This window comes from Spodoptera frugiperda, chromosome 30 (genome assembly GCF_023101765.2).
Source record: "Spodoptera frugiperda isolate SF20-4 chromosome 30, AGI-APGP_CSIRO_Sfru_2.0, whole genome shotgun sequence".
In the NCBI taxonomy this organism is placed as follows: domain Eukaryota; kingdom Metazoa; phylum Arthropoda; class Insecta; order Lepidoptera; family Noctuidae; genus Spodoptera; species Spodoptera frugiperda.
In genome coordinates, this window is record NC_064241.1 from 617,021 (window position 1) to 641,764 (window position 24,744).

Sequence of the window (24,744 nt, forward strand, 5' to 3'; positions counted from 1 at the left end):
CAACCAAAATGACATTTGGTATATTACGTATGCAATGTAATTAATGCAAATTATAGATACCTAGTTTACCATTGACAGTTTCAACTGTTTTCGCAAATTGCGCAAATACTCGTAAGCTGTCAAATAAATATGATTTTAGTTTCTCTCTATCGAGATATAGGTAAGTGGTGAATGTGTAGATAAGTACTTGTAATAATGATAGTAGTTTAAACAGCTCCGAGACAAATAAGTACTTAGACTCGAGGTCCACTGTGTACCTATTAGACTGTATCAGTACCTAGTAATTAAATTTTAATACAAAACTTTATCTATCCATATCGGTCTGTCTATCTTTTCTATCGTATATTTCGTTGAACTGTAATATGGAGACACATTAATTTTAGTTCATAACCCTGAAAACGTGACCTGTCTAATTGTTTTGTCCTATATTCTGAACATGGATCATTTTGTTTTACCAATGAATCTATTCCAGTAGGCCTTAGTTTGCTTTACGTTTAAAGTAATCGAAACGAGACTGCGTGCGGGCGCTCTGATTGGCTGGCACGAATAAACCTACCTTCCCATAAAGCAAACTCGTACTAAAGGTACAGCTATTATAGCCTTTGGACAGTGCATATGTATCGTATTTTGTATATCTATCTCCGTTCTTAAGTTCTAAGTATCTCTGTACCAAAGATCCTGATATAGACAAACTGTATCCTAAACAAAACTATGAGCAAAAGCTTAAAAAGCATTTTAAGCTCATAATATTATACGAACATAGGTACAGTTGGTACCTACCCTTGTACTTTCTTCAGCCCGTACCCCGTAGGCCTTGCTAATGGCATGTGACAGGGGCCGTGATGGATCGGACGCCCCCCTCCCCCCTCCTCGCACGGCTACCGATAAAATTAGACGATTTTTTCCCCAAAATGAGACATTCTTGTGTGAGATGTTTTTGTTATACACTTTCATGTTGCCAGCTATTTTTTTTTTCTGAACACTGTCCTATGAATACTTTTGATTATGTTGTATAGAAAAGCCTGACAGAAAAGCAGACACACTTGCGCCGTATATCTAATAAAATTTCGAAAGTTAAAGTGCAGGCCTCCATTTTTAAGTCGGTTAATATACCTATAGCCTTCTCCCAAGTTTGAAAAATACTATGCTGAAAACTTCATCAAAATCGATTCAACGAAACGCAAGACATACATAATCGCACACATACATACATACAGGTCGAATAGAAAAACCTCCTTCTTTTTTGAAGTCAGTTAAAAAATTTGTTGAAATCTAGTAAAACGATCGAAATCTATGTAGTTACTGGATTGGTATTCCCAGGCCCATTGTTAACTAAAAAACAAAAGATAACAGCTAAACACTTATTTTAAATAATAAGGAAACCTATAGAAATCAATTGGCTGGTATTTGATTACGGCTACGCAGTCATTACCCAGGTATTCTAAAATAACCTGTAGTTACACGAACACCTAACGACAATTACCTAAGTAGTAACTACCGTATGACACCTCTTTGCATAACTTAGGTATTATTTATACACTTTATCCAGGAATCAAGTAGAAAGTTGAGGTATATAACATCATGTAGTAAGTAGTCATAATCTTTTTAAACCAGCTTATAATAGAGTCGTGATCACACCCGACCTCTAAATTAAATGTAGAAACTCTCGTGTGGTCTATATCTTATAGAGATATAAGATATATCTTGTATCTCTCACGTCTAGTCGTTTAGTTTGCAATCCTTTTCTAAAGTAAGTAAGTTTTAAAGTAACAGTAAATTCTACGAAAACAAAATCACAAGATTACGACACATTAACTAAAAATCACGATTTACTCACGTATTATTAATAGAGAAAAGCTCTACTAGTTTCGATTCTCAGAGGAAATCTTCATCGTGAGCAGCGTGCGCAGGCGCGGCGACGTTACGTGGTCATTAATACGTGAGTAAACCGTGATTTTTAGTTTTAGCTAATTTACGACACATAATTTTTAAATTAAAACACGTTAAAAGCTCAACAAGTTTGGGAGATAGATAGCCTTTATTTTACTTTCATAGTTAGTGCTACGCTTATAGCCTATAACACATTATTCCTCTACATATATTCCTATATGTGCAATATGTATGCAAGTCATCAACGAAATCACATTAAACTAGATAATACTAGACACTTTCCAATAGGCGTAACAAAAGTATGCAAAACTATGTGAAGGCTAGCAGCAAAAGAAATCTATATCTATGCTAATATTATAAAGCTGAAGAGTTTGTTTGTTTGAATGCGATAATCTCCGGAACTACTAATCCGATTTGAATAATTCGTGTTAGATAGTGCAGTTATTAGCCTTTAAGTTATAAAACATCACGCTGTGACCAATAGGTGCCGAGCAGTGGGTGAAAAACTATACGAATGCGAGAGTCTCTCTGTCTCTTTACGCCTAAACCAGTATACCAATTTGAATAATAATTTTTGTGTTGGATAGTCCATTTATCGAGGAAGGTAGATATCGAGGTAGGTAACATTACGCCACGACCAATAGGTGTCGAACAATGGGTGAAAAATTATATGAATGCAAAAGTAACTCACGTCTCTGTGTCTTAAATAATTATATTTGTGTTGGATAGTCCATTTATCGAGGAAGATAGACAGTAGACGATCAATAGTAGCCGAGCAGGGCGGGTGAAACCGCGCGGAAGTAGCTAGTGAATGATAACATTGATGGAATATTGGCACATTAACAACTGCCTAAGGACATAGTACCTTGAAATAGTTGAAATCATATTGTTACTGCATTCCTGAGAGCAAGACCTCCTTGATGAATAAATCAGATATCAATCAACATTTTGTAATTGCTATTAATTACATTTTATGCCTTATAACAAGGTAACATTTTACGTAGGTAGGTATTGTCTTTGCAGCTGCAGAAGTTTGTAAATTAGCTACATACTTAAAAAAATTAAGCATGCATAGTTGTAGTATGATTGAAGATGTTTTCAAAAAGAAGATACGAAAAATAAGAAAAAAAAAATTATGTAAGTTTAGCACTGTAAGCTCCTCTAGATTAATCCTACCAATTAGACCCAGAAATGTTTTTGAATCAAATACATAGAACATGTTCGTACTTCTTGAAGATTACTATAGTATCTGTATGTAATCTGTTCATTAAAACTATTGTTGCTTTTAATTAATTATTACTGAACAAGGTCAGTCAAGGCTAACAGATATCATAGTTTAATTGTTATATTAAACATAGCCATAAAAGTTTCATGATCGTGCCTACCTCGTAGATATATTAGGTACACTTATGACTCACAAAAATACTTGAATGAAATTCTTATTTCCGTGCTACAGTTTCCAGTTTGGCAAGATGTAGGTAAATAAATGCCTTAATGCGTTAAGCAATAAGCATACCTATTGTCTTAACAAAAAATTGCCTAAAAACAGCAATTTCCCACGATTGAAACCAAAAAACTAACACGGAAAGAAAACAATCGGCCAATATAGACGGATACAGAAATCAATCACCTTCTAATCCAAGGTTACGGCCAAACCAAATTACTTGACATGGCAAATTGTACCCTATAGCTATAAAAATAGAGTGTACAGGGAATAGTTTGGCCAAGACAATTGGTTTCTTCCGTATGATAGATTTCGTCGAGTGCCGGTGACCTGAATGAAGTTAAGCAATTTCATTGAGGACTGGACAATGATCGGATGGTGTCCATTCGCTTGGAAATTGAGAACTCAATGATTTCTTGCAATGTTTTGTTTACTCGGTTTCTTGGAGTTCCTGATCATGAGCTTTGACTTGTAACCAATACTATCCGCCGTACTCAAGTCATTTAATGGTTACTTAACCCAGTCCTTAGCAATTGTTTTCGATACAAAATCGCTACTAAGGAATAGTTTAAGTAATCATTAAATTTCTCTGAGTGCTGCAGTAAATCAATTAGTTGTTGATCTGAAACGAACTAATACTTTCTTATTTGCTTGCATTTAGGTACCTGCTTTACTATGACGTCAATAATTACGCTAAATGTGCGACCGGTTCTAAATTGAATTCTCAAAAATTGCTCTGTAGTCAGCCAAACCTAGGTAACTTTTAATGAGAATATAAATGTTAGATATGTAATTTAACTAAAAACACGTTATTTAACAAAAATCAGACGCGGCAACACACGCTGCGCACCCAACTCGTGATGATGAGTCCTTATGTAACTCGAAACTAGTAGAGCTTTTCTCCATTAATTTATGTGAGTAAACTGTGACTTTTAGTTAACTTACTAAGTATATCACACGATAGTTTTTAGATATATATGTGATATTCTAGTTATTTAAATTCGTACATAGGTAGGTACATAAATCATCGGAGTCTTTAACATGCAAAAGCAATGAATCGTGAGATTCTACATTTCTCAATATTATCACCTGCGGCAAAGTTTCTTCACTTGCTCTTATTTTTACATATTTAATTTACATCGATTTACAAGTTTCATAATTATCAAGGACCTAAGTAACCAATAAAACTACTTTTAAGGCATATTACCATACCACGTTTATCTAGGAATTCAGAACTACTTACTTAGATATTTGTATGGAGAACAGGTATGGGCCAATAAACGCTTAAGATTAATTTATCATTGCTAATCCACGGGAAAAGACAGTTATACACAACATAAGCTTTGCTATCAACTTTGAAAGATTCATCTTAGCCCTAATCAGTCGTCGAGAGAGACTCCGTGCGTCGGGGATCGCGCGACGATCTCCGGTCACCGTAAGTGTGGGTCTGCGAATGGCAAGCAAGGGTAGCTCGCCGCCCGACCAGAACCAGATCTTTATGAACGGTACCAAACGTTCCGCAAGCGCCTAAAGAGCCATGAGACCACCACAGACAGAGTCCAAAAGATCCAATAGAAATCATCCTATAACCGCCTTAGGTGAGGTGGGAGGAAGTACCAGACTCTTACTGACTAAAAACTACTTATCCTGCTTTGAGCCGGAGCTCCGGTAACCTGTTACGTTGTCCGCAGCTCCGGATCACGAGAATGTAACCTAGAATCCGTCGAAGAAAAGTCCTGTAACTATTTCCTCTAATCAATGACTAGAAACAAAACAATAGCAGTAAGAAGTCATCGGATTGATATGCGCGTGAGTCGTTGATTGTCGTCATTCTGCAGGCTGCGTTCGCGCAACGCGCTCGCGTGTTTACATTCAAATTAAGAACGAATTGATCGTGTTATAGATCGATGTAATTTTGAAATGTGGAAGACTTGTTAGGACATTGTAGTGTTTGTTAATTATAACTGTTGTGTTCTAATTTATTTGTTGGAGGCTGTTGCAGTGAACATGTTACGATACGTGGTGAGATTCTGATTATTATTGTTTTCTTTTTTATATATAAATAAATAAGTAAGTAGTAAGTAACTGTTGGTTTACAAGAATAGAGTACAGGTTGACGTAAAAATTGTTTATAATATACTTACTTAAAAATTATATGGCGTAACCAGCCAGCCTAATTTGTAAAAGCTGCTGTGCCCATGCCCATGGGTTCGATTCTCATATCGGGAAAAGATTTTTAAAAAACCGAAACCTAGCAGTAAGTTTACTTAATGTTGCTAAAATATGCACTGTTGTAGTTTGAGAAGAATTTTAAAATCCTTTCCTAATTACTCATAGGGAATTTCGTAAACTGAACCCAAGACTCCTTAGCTTAGTTGTTGGGATTTGGACCAACCAAGCAAAAAGGCGGTCAATTCAGTTAATTAAAATTATTGCATTATTACTCTCATTAATCATACGTTTTATATAATGGCATCTGCATAAAATATCACCTTATGTTATAATTACCTAAGTACTCGGTTATGAAAGAGTTTTACTTTTAAAAACCGGTAATGAGAACAGCTTTCTCGAATAATACTCATCTGAAATCTTAATACATGGTGACATGATGTCGCAACCTGGCATCGAACTCGTTATTATTTAATTGGTGAACGAATTGATATGCTGCAGCTGATTGTACATGCGGATAGATCATAGCAATATAATCCCAAAATAATTGAAACATACGGTTTACTCACGTTATTTATTCGAGAAATGCTCTACCAGTTTCAAGTCATACTGGGTCTCACATTCATGAGCAAAAGGAGAATAGATAACTGTCCATAATTAAGAACTAACTTATAGATATTAATAGAAATCAATTACACAATAGCGTTAGAACTTATGCATTATTTACCATGTTTATTATAAAATATGTAGATATAATATGTGTAATATAATATATGTAATATTACATAAATAAATTTAATAATTAAGATAATATTAAGATATTGTTAGTGACCATGTCAGTTTAAAACAGATTACATAATTCATAAAATACCCAATTCTAAAAATTCAACAACTTAGTCAGAAAACAATAACTATAAAAAGTAAAGTCACCATTAAACATTATGCACGCACTTCAGTACCATCTCAGTTACATTCGGAAGTAGGGCGCGCGGTGGGGCAAGGCGAAGTCATCTTGCACCTTGATCCACATTCCCCTATAATTCGCTCATTCTTGACCGTTACGCTTACCGCTTACGCTTACGCTGTCTCAGCGATTACGTTATTTAGAAAATCTGCGCTTGCGTCGCTGTCAGTGAAAGTTTATGTTTGTCATATCATTGTTATGTTATGGTTGTATTGTGATGTAGCAAGTATGATTTCTTATTTAAGCAAAAATTTTATAAATTATATAATAATATAAATTTTTCAATCTATTCAATTTTATTTTTATTTTTTTCATTTATGTACACGACTCAATAGACAATATTAAATAGGACAGAACATTACAAGCATGGTCTACAAAGAATCTATGTACTATAACAAACTGCATATAAGATATTTGACCGAAGTAATACTTTGTCGTAACTTGTGATCGCCGTGTATATTACCTAAATTAAAACCTTCTCTTTAGGTACTAAAACTAATCGCAGGATGAAAAAAATAAATTATACAAATGAAGCATACATTGTTATAGGTAAATAAGTGCTGTAAAAATAAGTACATTAACATTTTTTTAAATTATACATTGTAGTTAAGTATCCCAGCAATTATGTATTATTCATCATCATCATCATCAGCCGAGAGACGTCCACTGCTGAACAAAGGCCTCCCCCTTGGTCCTCCACGTAAAACGATAAGCCGCCACCTGCATCCACTGGCATCCATTATTGTTCAATGAAAATTGATTTAAATATTTTTAAGCCAATTGGGTCAATGGACGATCGCTTGATATTTTCGCATCATCCTTGCTCCACATTCATCCACCGCTCGGCCATAACGAGCTAGTTGTCCCCCATATAACCAATAAATACAACCACTAAATACCTTTTGTAACAATTACCCGTGTCCTGAGATGCAAACTGGTTGTTTTTACGCTGTATTAAATATTTGGCATTGTCGAGACTAAAATAAAATTGTAAACGATAATGTTATAAAGTCGGATAATGTATTCATTTTTAAACCAACTTTAATGCTTGAGGTTTTTTGTTTCCTACACTTAATAATAAACTGATAAAGATAGTGTTTTCGTGGCAGTGATGTTTTTTTTAAATACCTTTGTTTGGGCTTCTCCGTTTTTATCATCGTGATAGAAACAAGATGTTAATGATTACCTACCTATCATCGACTTCTAGATTTTCCGATTATTATTTACATAATATTGAGTGTTACATAATTTGTATGTACACACACACGCGTGTATGTTTATAACTCAATTACGTCGGAACGGCTGGGATAAAATTTGGAACAGGGATAGATTATGGTCTGGAATAACACATAGGATACTTTTTATCCCACGGGAAAGCGGGCGAAGCCGCTGGCAGAAGCCAAGTACTTATACGAAATTATTAGAAACTTAGTATTAACTACCAACTTGTTATGATAGGTGTAATATTTATGTAATCGTTCAAAATCTCAGTATAAACACACATAATAGAAGTATAATAAATAATCACTGAATGATCGATCACTTGTAATGATTTATAGTAAACAACTCATTAAAAGTTAGTTAGTCGTTAATAGCCAATGAAGGCTTTGAAAGGAAGACATCATTTAATTCAGTCAAACGTATTTATTGAGTTAGTATTATTAGATATTCAAATTTACAAATATCAGGACGAGGACAGGCATAATTACATGTTGCATGGAAATTATAAGCATTAGAAAATCACAGTTGCTAATAAATCGTAATTAACACCGAGTATTAGTGATCGATTAACGATTAATCGATTAATTAATTTAAGTGCATTTATCTGGTCATTAAGCATGTAATAAATAAGACAAAATTGTTTATTTATGTTCTAATTCGTTTTGATGAAGTTTTAACCTAAAGTAAGGATTAAGTTTTTAAATAAGTGGATTTACTTAAACCTTCTTATAATTTTTGTTACCAGCAAATGTCATCGCTACAAACATATTTTTATTTATTTTTAATGGAATAAATAAACGAGCAGACAGATAACCTGATGTTAAGCAATCGATTCCGTCCATGGACACACAAAACACCAGAGGCGTTACAAGTGCTTTGCTGGCCTATTGGGGTTAGAAATTTAAGGGTTGTTGGTTAGTTAGGTTTGGGAAGTGGGGTAATTAAGCCTCCAGTAACCTTGCTCACACAACGCAAGCATTCTTTCACGTCCGTTTTCTGTGAGGCCATGGTATCTATCACTTCGGTCGAGCCAAACCAAAGCCAAAACTCTGTACTCAACTCCCAAGAATTATGACCATTCCACCAACCGCACAATAATATAGGTAGGTAAGACCTAAGGGATAATTGTATCACAAGTTTCTAAAATTCCACATTCAGATGAAATTATCTAGAATTATATTGTCATCAGTACCGTCGAGTTCAGAAATAATGGTAGCTTGGCTAACATTATTTAGATACAATAGCTTATTTTGCTAAATTACTAACAATTTACCTGCGATATCGATTTAAAACCTAATTGTTTCTATCGATGTTTACGATCACAACTTGGAATAATGATGGCGAAAAATAAGCCGAATGTCGGAAAATATGTTATTTTTTATTGTTTTATATTTATTTTATTAACAAGAGGACTGTTACCATGTGTTAGGTTAGGCCAAGTCAATGTTAGGCTTACAAGTAAGTAATTTTAATAACTATAAAGAAAATAAATTAATTTTTCTAACAGGCATCAACCAGCAGCATCGCCCTAAAAAATGCTTGTGTGATATTCCAGACCACAACCTATCCCATTGCAAATTTCATCCCGATCCCTTCAGTAATTTTGCGTAAAAGAATAACAAACATCTATACTCACGAATTTTCACATACATATACATAGTGGGATTCCTAAAAACTCTCCCTAGGTTAGCTCTTATCTATCTCTCGATTCAATCCAGCACCGAAGTATCTATGATACCATAATTGCAAAATACAAATATCACAATAAGCAGTCACATCACTCATCTACAATCGCTACATACAACAGTTACCTACACAGTCGTAGAAAAAATGTAAACAAACACGACTGCATACGTAACAGATCACGTGCATAGGAAACTAAACTTAACTGGCGAGTAGTAAAATGATCGTAAACTCTAAATGCATGAGATGGCACGACCAGCATGCGTAACGTGCACGTAACGACTATTTTAGCTTAACTATGTGACAAGATTCCTTGTTTGTGTAGCTCGTACTCGTATAGCCAGTTTGTACTGGTTGGACATACCGGTGGCTTCTTCCTTCCCTTATACCCAGTTAGTTACACATCACATCATAAGTCTGTAAGTGTGGCCACTGCTGACCAAAGGCCTCTTCTCACACGAAGAAGGTTTTAATTAATCACCACGCTTGCTCAATGCGGGTTGGTGATTTTAAACTTTAGTTAGATTTCTTATAATCAAATTTTATCATTTATAATTTTTAGAATCAGGTTTCCTCGCGATGTTTTCCTTCGCCGTATGTCAGTGATGTCTAAATAATCTTAGAAAGTACTATATAACTTGGAAAATGTCACATAGATGCTTGCTGTAGGTAGATTTCGAACCCCCACTACACTACTTTACATTCACGGTTTTAATATTTTAACCTTGATCCATAATTGTGGATTAATTAAAAACCAACCTATATCTATATCCCTTGTTACGGCTAGTTAGCTTTTCAAACAATTTGTTTGTGGAGAAACTTGTTTGCAACACAATGAACCATTCTACTTTAAACAATGTATCGTTATTCCGTTAATCATAGTGCGCGTCGAGATTTCCAACTCAAAAACTTTATAGTTTAATAATTACGATGAGACTTTGTTTCAACAGTACCTACGTTATTGAATTACCTAGTAAATTAAGTAGTGGTAAATAAACTTTATTATTTATGTTCTTACATGGTTTACTTAATAACGCAAATTGATTTATGATCATCACTTACACAACAGACAACATGCACGTTTTGTAATATGTTCATCATTTTGTAGTCCAGTAAACTTTACTCGTAAAATATAATAATATTTAACTAAAAGGCAACCATTTACTCATATAAATATATTGTGAAAAGCTCTTCTAATTTCGAGTCGCGCGGTTATTTGTTTTTAAATAATTTAGTATGTCTCATGATATTTATTAATAATAATAATTGGTATGAATAATCGTGTCAAAGTGAGAGTAACGGGCTAAAGCTTCAAAGTCTTCAAACATCTCAAATCAGTTTAGATCTCCTTTGCATAGTATTTGCAAAGTACAAAAGAATCAAAAGAATAGGAGTCCATTCATATTTTTACCAAGCTTAACCGTTTTTTGTTTACATCTTTACTTCACAACTCTTTCCATACTAACACACACATACACACAGAGACGAAATATATTGGGAACTTGAGAAACACCAGATCATCATCCTAGAACCCAAGCCTTCTTCCAAAGTTAAATCAGTCTCATGTAGTTTCATTTACGTTTGTGATGTCTCAGTGATCTTAATAAAAAATACTTAGGCCAACGTCAATTCACGGAACCTTGCGTAATATTAACTACGCACTATTTCCTTCCGATAGTTAGTATTCAACTAGTGGATGGTGCTACCCGCTTTATGGCACCACATTTCACTAATACTACAAGGAATTAGAAAGTTGTAGTTATTTTTAATGTGGTTTATGCACTCAACTCTTTTTATCTCCAACTGAACTAATCTCAAGCAGATGCCATAAAATATCACTTCATATAACAATGGCTTGTGAATCTCTTTATTTGAATGTAAAAACTGACTATATTGTACTCAATGGCTTTTGCACGCCATTCGCATAAAGTAATTGAACAAAAACCGATCCCCTACTTAATATTAATCGGAGCAGAAACCACAATAACTCCATTATGTAATTAGCCTAATGCCTAAAAAAAGTAGTCTAGTGAATTGAATGAATAAAACTGGAAATGTACAATGTGATAATTGGATGCAAAATGCAAAAAAAAACGGTTGGTTACCTAACACGAGTGGCTACGCAATGTAAACTGCTCCATATAGCAAACAATAAGTTACCGGTTTCGAAAATAACAACACAGTTACTCGTTCTTTCCTCCAATAAGCAGTAATTACCAAAATGTCGGTCGATACAAGACCATGCGAACAAGACAATCGGAGCTAATTTAATAAACCTAATTATGCTAATTTAAAGGACAGCTCTGGTCGAACCTTGACCAACAATAGTGTGAATCCTATTATCAAGACATTTGTTTCGGTTATCAAAAGGTTAATTCGGCAAGATCGAGTAAAAGATAAAAGTACCTTGATTTATGCACTGAACAATAATTGGAATATTTTTACTCTACATGCCATAATCCACTATCTCTATACCAATCATTTTATTCTGCAGGTACCCTTCATATTCGTGCTGTCTTCAGCCACATCATGGCAGGACGCGAGTTCATATCGATTTTCATCACCGTTCAAAAAGCTACAAGCGGCATCGGAGTCACAAATTAAGTTTGCCATAGAGAACAAATACGACGACACAGGCCCGGGAGCTAAACAGCCAGAATATGCTTACAATACATACAAGAACGTAGAAGACGCAGTCATTGCGTATCTGGATGACCCAGACACTAAGCTTCCAGAGCACGAAAGAAGCAAAGCAATCCACAAGTTAATGAAATCACCCTTCTATAATGGAAACGCACCATTCAGTAAAAACGAAAACTATAAAATATTCGACAAGTACCAGATCAAACCTATGAAGCAGGATTTCAGTGCTTACAAGCAACAAGCGAACAGGCTGTTCTTCTCAGACGAGAGTAAATTAAGGCCTTCAGACTTCATGGTGCAGAACCTTCAAGTTGATAAGAAGCCAGAGCCGTTCAAATTCCAAAGGATCCACACGGTGAAGGGCAGTCCTCTGAGCCTGGCGCACTACACCAGGGACCCTGACTTGAAGGAGGCGTACGACCACTTTGACCCATACCCCAAGTACACGTTTTCGTACGGAGTTCACGTAAGTAACATATCTTTTTAGATTATTTAAGTACAACGTCATTAAATATCTGTATCAACATTTATATATCAAGCCAGAAGATGTTATAACTTGGTAGGCGTGGCCCGACTACGGATCGTATAGGGTTATTTATTTTATGTCTCAGTACAATGAGATGATCATCTTTGACTGTTTCTTTTAGTTAACATAATATTTGGATAGATGGTAAGAGCCTTAACCTAATCAAAAGCCAGCCACGACCGTTTATCGCAGTCTTCTGGGTTCACGCTCAGACTCGAGAAGAGTCAGGATATCACTATCACGCACTGGTCCTATCCCATTCCTGATGATCTGACGGCTAGTCAATCTCTTAAATAACTAGATGAGGCCGGCATTTCCTATCCGACTACTCTGAGAAGAAATGCCGAAACAAACTCAGAGGTCATAGTCTGCCTATAGTACGTAGTATCTATTGGTTAGGAAAACTTGGGGAGCTGCTCATCCATTGGTGACTGGTGACATATTCATGAGCAGTATTTTGCGACATACAACGCGGCGATTGTCGCGTCGCTACTGTTGTACAGTTCTCGCTAACCATTTAGATTAATTTTTCGTAAAGAATATGAATTTATTTTATCTAGATTCACGCTGTATTGATCAGTATGTGGCCTTCTCTCTAGTCTTTTCGAAAGTGTATAAGAATAAGAATATATTTTTTTATTCTATTTCGTCGACGCCTAACGCCGATAAGTAAGTAGGCATGCAGACTTTCAATCACTATTCGACGAACTGTAGTTATGTCATTTAAACGAGAAAGGAATACGTCAAAGCTTGAATGGTATCAATTTTAGAATCAATATAGGCAATGCATTGGTTAACGAGTTTGATATTTATGAAATTAAGTCTATTCAACAGTTTGATATCCTAATAAGAATAGCATTCATCTATCTGATAGTTTTATGGCATTCAATAATGAACCTTACGAATAGATACTTATATGGTCTTATTGAATGTGCCTGTATGTGCTAGATTGCCTGGTCATATGCCAGGCCGATGTATTTACTAACGAGTAATCATGTGTGGTATGTCTATTGTTGAAGTATCAACTATTGAAATCAGATGCATGCACATCAAATACACATCATAATCGGGCATAATATATAAAAACTTGAATTATGTTATCCTTAAAATTGTTAAAATTAATATTTATGCTCTTTAGTTATTGTAATTGTCTAAAATGCATAAACGTGCATGGACAAAAGATATCAAGCAATGTGTATAAATTATTACTAACTCTGCACATCATATTCTATTCTGTAATTCTAATTAGATACCTACCAAGGTACCAAAAAACATCACACGGGTCCAAAAACATTTCTTATAGATACGTACAATTTTGTGTCGAGATTGTTTCAAAAAATCAAGTCTTCATTGAGTATAAGAAAGTGGTAGCGAGTGGTTCCCCACGTGGTGTTACAACACCACACTGCGACCGGACACGAGAGTGTGACAGTGGCCTTATTTCACTCACGACTGACTACAATCTGAATGAGCCAAGATCTTGATCTTTTTAATAAAACAACAGCCTCTTTTATGTTTGTCTTAACTGATTGTAAATTAATCATAGTTCAAATATTAGAAAAATTAATAATTGCTTAATACTTATAGATATGACCAGTAATAGGTACATACCATTTTTTTTCAGACGGGAAATTCATCCAGTACCTTCTCCCGCCCTGGGCACGATAGGGATAGTATCAGACTCTTATTGACTAAAAATCACCCCGTTCCTACTTCTGCTTATCGAGCCGGAGCCCTGGTAAACCTGCTAGGTATTAGTCGGCAGGTCCGCATAACTACATAAAACTTACGACACTTTAGTTTAGGTACTATTCATTCATCCCCAATTTCGACTTCTGGTCACAAAAGTCTATAGCACATTACTTCACCCAACTCAACAAATATTAATAATCACCAAATGATAAAAAGGGACCTCCAAAAAACCACTTAAATGATTTCAGCAATACCCACCGACATTTTACACAACAAGTACTAAGAAATGATAGTCGTTGTGCTATATATTAACAATGCAAGCGGGTACTGGGGCGTGACGCTAGCTTTCCACCTTACTGGCCACTGGCCACTTCATAGGAAACCTTGGTGTCAGGAGTTTTGACATTTCCTGGAAACTTGGTTCATTTGCTTGGAGTTGGCACATTGGTGGAACTTCTAGAAATGTCTGTTTAATGTTTGTTCAAACTACTTGGACGGTTCATTAGTGGTGTCTCTTGGGCTTAGCTTGTTTCGAGTTTGGTCATATTTGACCTAGTTTAATAGATCTGGTAATTAACAGATATAGTCACGATCGCACTTGTTTATTGTTATTAACTCTCTTTGAAAATTTAACATTTTTGTTTAGAAGCCTCTACTGTACTGGGATAGAGAATTAAAGGTCCGATAAAAAATATTTCAAACCATTTGTAGGCAAAGAATCAGATCTACCAGAATCTTAGCCTATATTTGACACAAGTTAGTTATATCTGTCTAGATAAAACAGTAGACTTTTTCGGTCATTTACGTAACTATATAATACTTTTAAGTATTGATAATAAACTAATCCGGAGCTGGGGAAAACCTAGCGGGTTTACCAGAGCTCCGGCTCGAAAAGCAGTAGTATGAACGGGGTGATTTTAGTCAGTAGGAGTCTGACACTCCCTCTCACCTCGCCTAAGGCGGAAAAAATAAATGGATAAATTATCGCCACTCAAAAAAAAAAGTATTGAAAAACAGATAATTTGTGCACTGGTGCATTAAGCTAAAGTCTTCCTAGACCTTAATCCTAATAATACATCAGACTTAACCCGGTAACAATAAACTGACATTCAATACTAAAGATAACTATGACAAGTGTATCAGCTTATGTCGTGATCGCGAGTAGTTCAAGGCTGATTATAAGAAAAATCACCGAACTGACCTTAGAGTACAAATGTCGCTTCAATATTTGGTGGCACAGATATCCAATGTATGGGCTACAGTCACGATATTAAACAGCACGATAGAACTGTTTTGTTGGTCTAGTGACCGTAATTTTGAACTTGAGACTCTAGTTTCATTTTTCCTGGTAGTCAAAGTATTGCTTTTTCTCAACATCCATCAAATATGTGCTACGGTGCTTTGGACGCGTTTCATAGATGCACATAGCAGTACTGATAGAAATTAACTCAACCGAGCTATGCTTTTGGTATGGAAAAATGCGTGCAATGGATGCGTGCTATGGATGCATGCTATGGATGCGTGACATGGCTGCCCTATTATCGATACATCGCATAATCAAGATGCGCATCTTCCACATCACACAGCTACGTAACTAAGTATCAGTGGAAGCGGTCACGCAGCAGCATAGCTACATAACACATCTCTAGTGGAAAAAGCACCCTAAAACTGAAAATTTCCATTGGTGGCTATCCTTCTCTCCGAATACTATTTAAGGTTAGGTTCACAAACAAAAAGGTTATTGCTCTTACTTACAGGCACTAATGACCTAGGCACACAAGCACGTGTTTAAAGCTCCGCCACTTGATTGGTTAGCGGTAATAATGAAATCTAATGACATCACAGAGACAAAACAGCATGACAAGCAATCAAATAATATAATAATATCAATAAGCACAATGGGCATGTCAAACAAGTTGTACTGTGGACAGACGGAGGTCAGTCGTGCAGTGAATTGGGTGATAGTGATAGGCAGATCAAGTACCATAATCAAACAGTTCCTACTGCGGTCACGATGGCCTAAGGACAAAGGGTCTTGCAACAGAAACAGCGTTGGTCCCAAGTATGAACCTTGCGAAAACCTTTTATTTATTTCTTTAACTCCTACGTTTTCTTGATATCCCAAATCTTTTACAGGTAATTTTATTGTGGACCCTAAGTTTTTTTGAGGACTTAAGTAGAATAAACATTAAATATAAGAAATCAAATATCTATTTTTAGTTTCAGTAGTAAAGTCGTAGACGCAGAAGCTAGCTGGTTGTTGAACCAAGTAACGTTTTTTTTTATTACAAAAATAGATTGTTTTCCACGGACTCGAGTCCGTGCCCTTGTCATACAATTAGTTACAGTTTTTAGTCAATAATAATTATTATAAAGATATTTCATGCTACACTAACCACTAATATTACTATACAAAGTATTTAATGATACTACGTACATACAAAATCTTCATTACATTACATACATTCCATTGTCCCTACTCGATCAGCCCACCAGCATGATGAGAAAGCCGACGAAGGCACCCTGACTCTTCTTTTTTTGTATTGGCTTAAGCTGTAAAATTATGCTTGTATTTTCTACTAATAAATAAATAAATAAATGAGTTTGACTTGTGGGCCAACAATCGATCCGATCAACCATTTGTAGGGAACGGAGCGAACCACGTATTATTATATTACTGCAGAATTATGCATTGCAGTGTACGAAACAATAACATCATTATCTCGCGACCACTATATACTTCATATGTAATACATAAGGACCCATAATTTGCTAACATTCTAATGCCTTTGTAATCATATGATTGTTCCAATAAATCAAGATTTATGATGTTGCACCCAGCTGTTTGGTGTCCGTGAAACTAATGGGCGTTTGTTCGACCGCCTACATGATACATACAATATCTAAGTATTGCCTGAATTGTTTAATGTTACAATTAAAGTGTAAATTGTTATGTAAACTGTTTTTATGATCTGTATCTCGAGGTCAGGTATTATAAATTATAGACGGATAAAATTGTATTCCGGATTCGCAGAATTGTATTAAATGAAGCAATTTTTTTATCACTTTTTGGGGATAGTATTGGCATTGAACTTGTTGTTGCTAGCTCAAAGTGTGTCGTATTGTAGTGTACCAGAAGTATTAATAGCAATTTATTAACGCTCTAGGCTTTGAAGACAATTTATTCTGCTAAGAATAGAATCAGGCGTTACTTTGCAAAAATCCATACTACATTAACAATACATTATATTTCTAGTTTTATTTCCGCTTGTAGATCTATTTTGTAACATGCAGCACCGCCCTCCCGCCTGCAATTAAATACCCATGCAGCAGAGGTGCAACATAAAAACACACACATGACATGCAATATACCACTCGACATATGTTTCGCTCCTCTACGGAGCATCTTCAGGAGGTGTTGACTCGCCGAGTACATTTATAAGCGAAATTAAAACTCAAAATCTAATATATTGTTAGTCAATTTATTCGGTCTTTAACTAGGTTATAATATCCAATAGTTAATGGGACTAAGGTGCTTCATCTGACTTATCAATGTAAATGTATCTCATTCACTAATCTACGTCTCGTGTATGAATGAACATGCACAGTGCAACGTACTATTTATTTTATGTAAAGTTATTCAGTGCATAGATTACTACAGCTTGTGGCTGTTTAGGTATATGTGTAAGTCGTGTAGGCGCCCTAGTGTTTACATGTACCTAGGTATGAATTCATTCATAAATCTTTTATTGTTAATATTAATTACCTAAATGTAGTGCTTGATACGCACTTCCCTGAAGACTAACTAATAAAAAAATCAGATGCAAATAATCTCCAAAACTAAGTATGCTTATAAAGCATAAGTATTTATGTATGACAAGAGCATGGGCCATGAGTCCGTAGTGAACAAACAAGAACAATAAAAAAGTAAAACTATCATGTGAGCAAAATCCTGAGATCCGGTCACAATCACGTCCGGTTTACTAAGCAATGAAATAATGTTTGATAGCAAATCATAAAACGGTATTTTGCCAAAGAACTGTACCGTGTTTACACAACACTTTAGGCAACGATACAACACAATGAGCTCTTAAGTACGTGCCTACATCCGCACATACGTTGTAATGTTACTTTACAGGTGATTTGGTCACAATTCTCAAGAGTGGGCACTCAAAATGTCTCAAAATAAAATAATGTAATAGGAACACATTAAGTGTTTTCCATTTCAGAAGTAGTAGCTAGCAATCTAGTCTTTTTTCTAAGGCAGGAATATTATCCAATGGCTTCTCCCGCCTTAAGCGATACGAGAGGGAATCTTAGACTCTTACTGACTAAAAACCACCCCGTTCCTACTCCTGATTTTCGAGACGTAGCCCCGGTAGCGCTAGGCAGTCCGCAGACCAACTTAGTCTATGTAGTTTACAACCACGCTAACATTAAGTCAAATGATCAGCTGTAGTAAGTAATGCACATAATATTTCTTGTAGATACAGATACAATTACACCAAACTACTCTGGAGTCTCACAGATACTAGATTTTTACCATATTTTCGTTTCGTTTAGGTTGTTTTGCTGATTAATTTTTTCGACAATGGGAAAAATACTTTATGTACTATCCTCCCGTGGAGCCACGCAAAAGGGATATGTATTATGTGGGACTCTCCGTGAGAAGACTTACTAAAAAACCAATGGGCACATAAGCGTCGCCATAATTGAGGGGATTTGGGTAACTGGTTGAAGCTTTATGATCAGCACCCCTTCCGCGAACCCATGCTAGTGCTGGCGGGTCTTTTCACGACCCTTCCTATCTCGGGAAGGGGCTAGGGAATTGTCGTGTGCTAACCACGGTGTACCTGCGTATCGGTGGACAGTGTTAACAGTGACATTGGTATTAAGTAAGAGTTAGTCGGTACACTTTCTCGCGACAGCCGCCGCATGCTAGATAGAGCACTTTCTCTCAAGGCTGCTCTGCATATCATTGTCGTTAAGTTCATTTTTGTATGCTGTTGTTAGACCGGACTCGATCATGAATAAATAAATCAGGCGAAACCTAATACAAAGGGTCCTTTTTACCAAAGACGTGCTATGTAGCATTGCTACGAAGATGTAACAGGTAATCTGCGAAACTATGTGACCGTTTCGTTCCGTATGATAGTAGGGAAGCCATCATCATTCACCAATACTAAGCTATGTGTACCAATGAACATGTATGATGGAATCCAAACGCATCCACAACAACGGAGCACAGCACATATCTGGTGGAAAAGCACCCTAAATATCAAGTAAAAGAAAACAATTACTAACCCACACTAGTAACTTTATTGTTCTGTGCCACACATTTTTAGCCCTAAAAGCTAATTACGCTACTACTAACAAGTATTGTAACACTTCTTATAACCACAAGATTGACATAAGAATGAGTAACAATACGCGTAACACAAAGACACATAAGATACATTAACAACGAACAATGACAATAGCACGCTATCCATTGCGTCTTTAACATTGGCAAAGAAAATTCCTCCCAGTACTTGGAAGTGAATGTATATCGCGCAATAGGAATGCGGTCGGAATTAATTGCCATAGTAGGAAGTGGTTGAGGTGTGGTAGTTACGCAATGAAGTATAAGTGCGAGTACTTACTCTACTTGTGTATTGTACTGAGTACTTACTGATATAATAACAACATAATTAATGATTTAAATGATTTGCATGATGGTATGTAACTTGTGATAGGTTTGAATCCAAATCAAATATTTTTGACAAGTTGTTTCGACAAAAATATTCGTGCGATTCGTAATTAGAAGCTCGCTCATGACATGGGAGACAACCCAGTGTGGAGTGACTTGTTGAATAAAAAAATAGTATAGGCAGGCAGGCTTTAAATTACTTACTTAACTAAGTGGATTTTCATATCGGTTTTGTCTGTGTTAATAGCGTAAAAAGTGTTTTTTGTTTTATTCTAGTCTATCTATCTCCAAATATGTTGATTAGTTTTTGTGTGAACGAGTAACAAACAAACATGTGAACTCTCGCATTTATGTCTGTAATATAGGAGAGTAGGAAGTATATTAGTTATAATTATCTTGTATTTAAAACATAATATACATTCTCAAGGGTAAAAGAAATTAAGAAGTAAAACTAAATTACTATCAAATTAAAAAGCATTTAAAAGTAGAACTACTAAAATAAAGTTCACAACTAATTATACATACTCGTATTTAAATTCATTGAAAGAACACGGATGTTGTAAAAACCGAACCGTTGCAAATTGTATCCTATAAAAAACCACTTAAGTTTCAACTTACGTTGTCAATAAAGTTGTCAACTAATTGCTGTCAATTATGGTCTAGTAAGCTTTAAGGAAATAATATCAAATATCTATAGTATTAATAGAACGAAAGATTTGATTGTTTGTGTCGAATAAACTCCAAAACTACTGGACCGATTTTAAATATTCTGTTATCTTTTCCGATTCTAATATAGACTCATATTTATTCTGATATTCATAAACTTATTAACAGATTATGCCTATCGACAACAATAGCCTTCCTACCGTCGGGTAAAAGTATTACAAACTAGTTTCTGTCAGCGGCTTCGCCCGCGTTTCCGTGGAATAAAAAGTATCCTATCACCCAAGTTAGCTCATACTTTGTGTGTATACCAAAATTCGTTTAAAGGTATTTAAGTATTGCTAGACTTTTTTCGGATTTTCGTAAAATTTGTTAGTAGTAGCACGGAGTCTAGAATGGTGCACAGTAGGTATATGGCAATAGGCTCATCCCCTATTACATGGGACTTACTACATAAATTGTGAAAAGTAGGTGTACATTGCACAGTGGCATTACGTCCACCTCTGTTTCCCCCTTCGGGAATAAATGGCGTGACGATATTATCTAAATACGTCTTGATACCTATATACTCACATACCCATTCTTACGCACTTGACCTCCGCGTACACATACTTCAATGCGTATACGCATTCAACTTTTTTACACGTAAGACCTTGTACTTGTACGGCATACCTCCTATATGTACAAACTGTACTTGAAATTAGACCTTAAAACGTCACTACAAAGTTTAATTTTATTTAATGGGATTCTGAAATTGGCTATGGTTCTAAATTAATTCTTATGTGTTTTAAAATAGAGTTTGTTTTTCAAAGTGCGTGTTTTATAATTGCAAAGCCTTCAGAAAGGAAATTTCATTGCAGTTTTAAGTCAGTGTAATTAGAGCAATTTGTAATGGAGTTTTTAATTATTTGTTACACTCATGTTACGTGGAATTGAAACGAATTTTTGTAGGCAAATAAAGTTCACCTGTAACTTTTACTTAGGGTAACAATTAAGGAGTAGTAAAAAAGAATGCTTTCTACTCGACTTGGCGGGGGTACTGCCGTGCTCCCAGATATAAAAATCAAATCATAACATAGACCATTGAATAAATAATTAATGAGTAAGCCGAAAATATAATAATTCATGTAGTATGTCTCACGAAAGTTATAATAAAATAATTAATAGTTTGTATTTCCGCTATGCCAACGGGTGCTACGCCATGGCGTAGCATTGCAGCGTAGTGCTACGCCATATCGTAGCATCTACGCTCCTATTAAAACAAGATTGATTAAAAAATATATATTCTGGCATATAAAAACCTATTGTTTATTATATATTTAGTGAATTACTAAATCAATGATAAACGAGTATTCTCTTGACTAATGGTTATAGACCTTCTCACATTGACACCAAGGTTGAAAATTAATTTTAGGCTTTACTTCTATTCAAGTTAAACATTTAGTCTAAGCTGTCATTAGTACTGTTTAAAGGCTTTGTTTCAACGATTGTAATACTTTATCACCTAATTACTAAGTCACGATTGATTGACGTACAAGGCGTGGTTTTACGTACGTTTAAATATAATATTCCGAAATAACAATCTAAGTAGGAAATTAATTTGAATAATTACTGTAACAAGGTTATGTTTGCAAATTCTTAACATTACAACATTAATTTCCTGTATGTTCTTACTAAGTGTAAATAGGATACGAAGTAACAGTGGTAGTTTAAAAAAAATGGTTGGGTAAACCCAATCTTTAATTTGTAAAATGTATATTACGTTTTAATTGCATTAAACGTTTAAAGACTTTTAAGTAAATCTTAGGTATTTTTATATTAATTGCTTTCTTAAATAAAGCTGAAAAGTTTTTTTATTTGTTTGTTAGAACGCGCAAATCTCCGAAACTACTGATCCGATTTGAATTAATACTTTTCTGTTGGATAATGAATTTATCTAGGAAGGTTAAAAGCTATAGAATATACTATAGGTAATTACGATCAATAGGAACCAAGCAGAGCGGGCGAAAACTGTGCTAAAGTAACAAGAATACCATAAAATATACTGGATACCAGTAACTAAATCATAATAAAACAATTTATAGAATTAAACACAATACGTAGTTATAATAGACCAACTACAATTTAATTCCTAAATATAAATTGCCTAGATCTAGTACTGATAAATAGACAATTGTCTAGATTAAATTGTGGTATTTATCTACTTATATGCAGCCAAATAATAAACACGTTATACTGCACGATTTTGAACTTTATATCAAGCACTTATCTAGTTGTGAAGAACAAAGGCCGCATTTGGATTTAAAGCGAAATGTCAGCCGATAATAACATGGAAATAACAGTTGTTTGGAGGCTTTAAAATGACGTGTAAAATCTGAACTGTTGAATTAGTTACATCAAGGACACTCATTTGCACTTAGATACTATGTAGGTACCTACATGTAACCTAGTTCTTTATAACTTAGATAATAATGTAAACATTTATTTACAACATTCGCTCGTCGCTGCGAGCAACTCTGGAGGCTGTAACAGCACCGAACCCTTTGTTTTGAGGGGGAAAATCATCCATTGACTTTTTCCGCCTTGGGCGGCAAGAGGGAGTGTCAGACTCTTACTGACTAGCAACCACCCCGTTCCTACTCCTGCTTTTTGAACTGGAGCCCCGGTAAACCTGCTAGGTAGTCCGCAGCTCCAGATCAGGCTTCAGCCCCATCTGTAGTGGTCTAGTGGCTCTTTGTGGCGCGCGCAGAATACTTTTATTCACTAAATTCTGGTTAAATCACGATGTACTTATTAAAATCATTTGGAGAACTGTACCCATAGTAAAGTAATCGAAACGTGAGCGCGTTCGGCGCTCTGATTGGTTGGTTTATTCGAGTCGGCCAATCAGAGTGCCGAACGCGTCTCCGTTTCGATTACTTTAAACGCAAAGCACATTCGTACTAAGTGTCCTGATGTTCATATGCTCTCTTTCATTTGTATTCCCACTTACATCAGATCAAATACATTAACAATCCTTTTCTCTAATTCCAGGATAAGCAGACTGGTGACTCGAAGACAGTCCAGGAGAGTCGAGACGGTGGCGTCGTGAGGGGGTACTACAGCTTCATCGACGCTGATGGCAAGACCCGCACCGTCCACTACACAGCTGACGACACCCAAGGGTTCAGGGCGAACGTGCAGAAAACTAATTAGGTCACTACCCTAGTCTAACTATGGCGATGGTACTTTATTTTTAGAAAGGATTTTGATACTGTTGATATTCGAATTTGAACTTTAAAAGCAAAGGGGTTTTTGTATGTAAGGTTAAGTTCCGTTATAAGTAAAAGGTAAAGTGTTGTAAGGCTTTATATGAGTACTGGGTCTATTGATAGTAAGTCGTACCAAAAAGGTTAACTTCACAGAAGTATGAAACAAATAATTCTAATACTAGCAGATCCTGACACAGATCCTGAGATCAATCCTATTATAAATTTGCTTAAATTATAAATTTAACTAATGCGGTTTCTTTTACTTCGTTACCACGACAAGGATAAGTACTGCATACACATATTTTTAAATACAAAAAATTAAAGGTTGTTGTTTCTAGTATGCGTGTCATGTGCACGACGCTGGAGAAAAACCTAGTGTTGGGCAAAGTTTTTTTTTTAAAAGGAAGGTTGAAGGAAGAAAATAAGGTGCCATCGCTGTCAACTACAGAACACCGAGGATAGACTGTGTGTGTATGTGTGTGTGTACTGCCATATTGTACTTTCCAAAAACGACCAATTATATAATGAAAGCAACAAGAACTGAGGGCTTAGTACGAGTTTGTTTTACAATGAGAGTGCATCTTCGGCGCTCTGATTGGTTGGTTCATTCGCACCGGCCAATCACGGTGTCGAACGCCCTCTCATTTCGATTTCGTTCAACGTAAAGCAAAACTTGTACTAGGGGTACAGATAATGTTTTCATCTATGACTATAATTTGTAATTCAGTATAAATAATAGTAGTCACAATGAAATGACAACATTGCTGTTTGTCTCCATTGAATTGCCAATGTAATCACTGCAGTCATTTGATTACGGAATCTTTTGTGTTGAACACGTGACAACTGTTTTCAAAATACATTTCTGGGTATTGTGTTGTGTTAGTCAATATTACCTGACTACTGAGGTAA

General features: G+C 35.5%; 1 protein-coding gene across 1 annotated transcript; it reads left to right on the forward strand.

The window, feature by feature from the left end:
- Nucleotides 1–5,152: 5,152 nt before the first annotated feature.
- On the forward strand, nt 5,153–24,373 carry LOC118269994 (uncharacterized). Its single transcript, XM_035585406.2, has 3 exons — nt 5,153–5,356; nt 11,866–12,480; nt 23,618–24,373. The coding sequence occupies exons 1-3, from the start codon at nt 5,342–5,344 to the stop codon at nt 23,777–23,779; spliced, it is 792 nt and encodes a 263-aa protein (XP_035441299.2). The 5' UTR covers nt 5,153–5,341; the 3' UTR covers nt 23,780–24,373.
- Nucleotides 24,374–24,744: the final 371 nt, after the last annotated feature.

What these genes read in the sequence shown, in the direction of transcription:
- LOC118269994 (XM_035585406.2), top strand. An exon ending in CGTTTTCGTACGGAGTTCAC is followed by an intron (nt 12,481 to 23,617) that starts GTAAGTAACATA and finishes CTCTAATTCCAG; the next exon opens with GATAAGCAGACTGGTGACTC.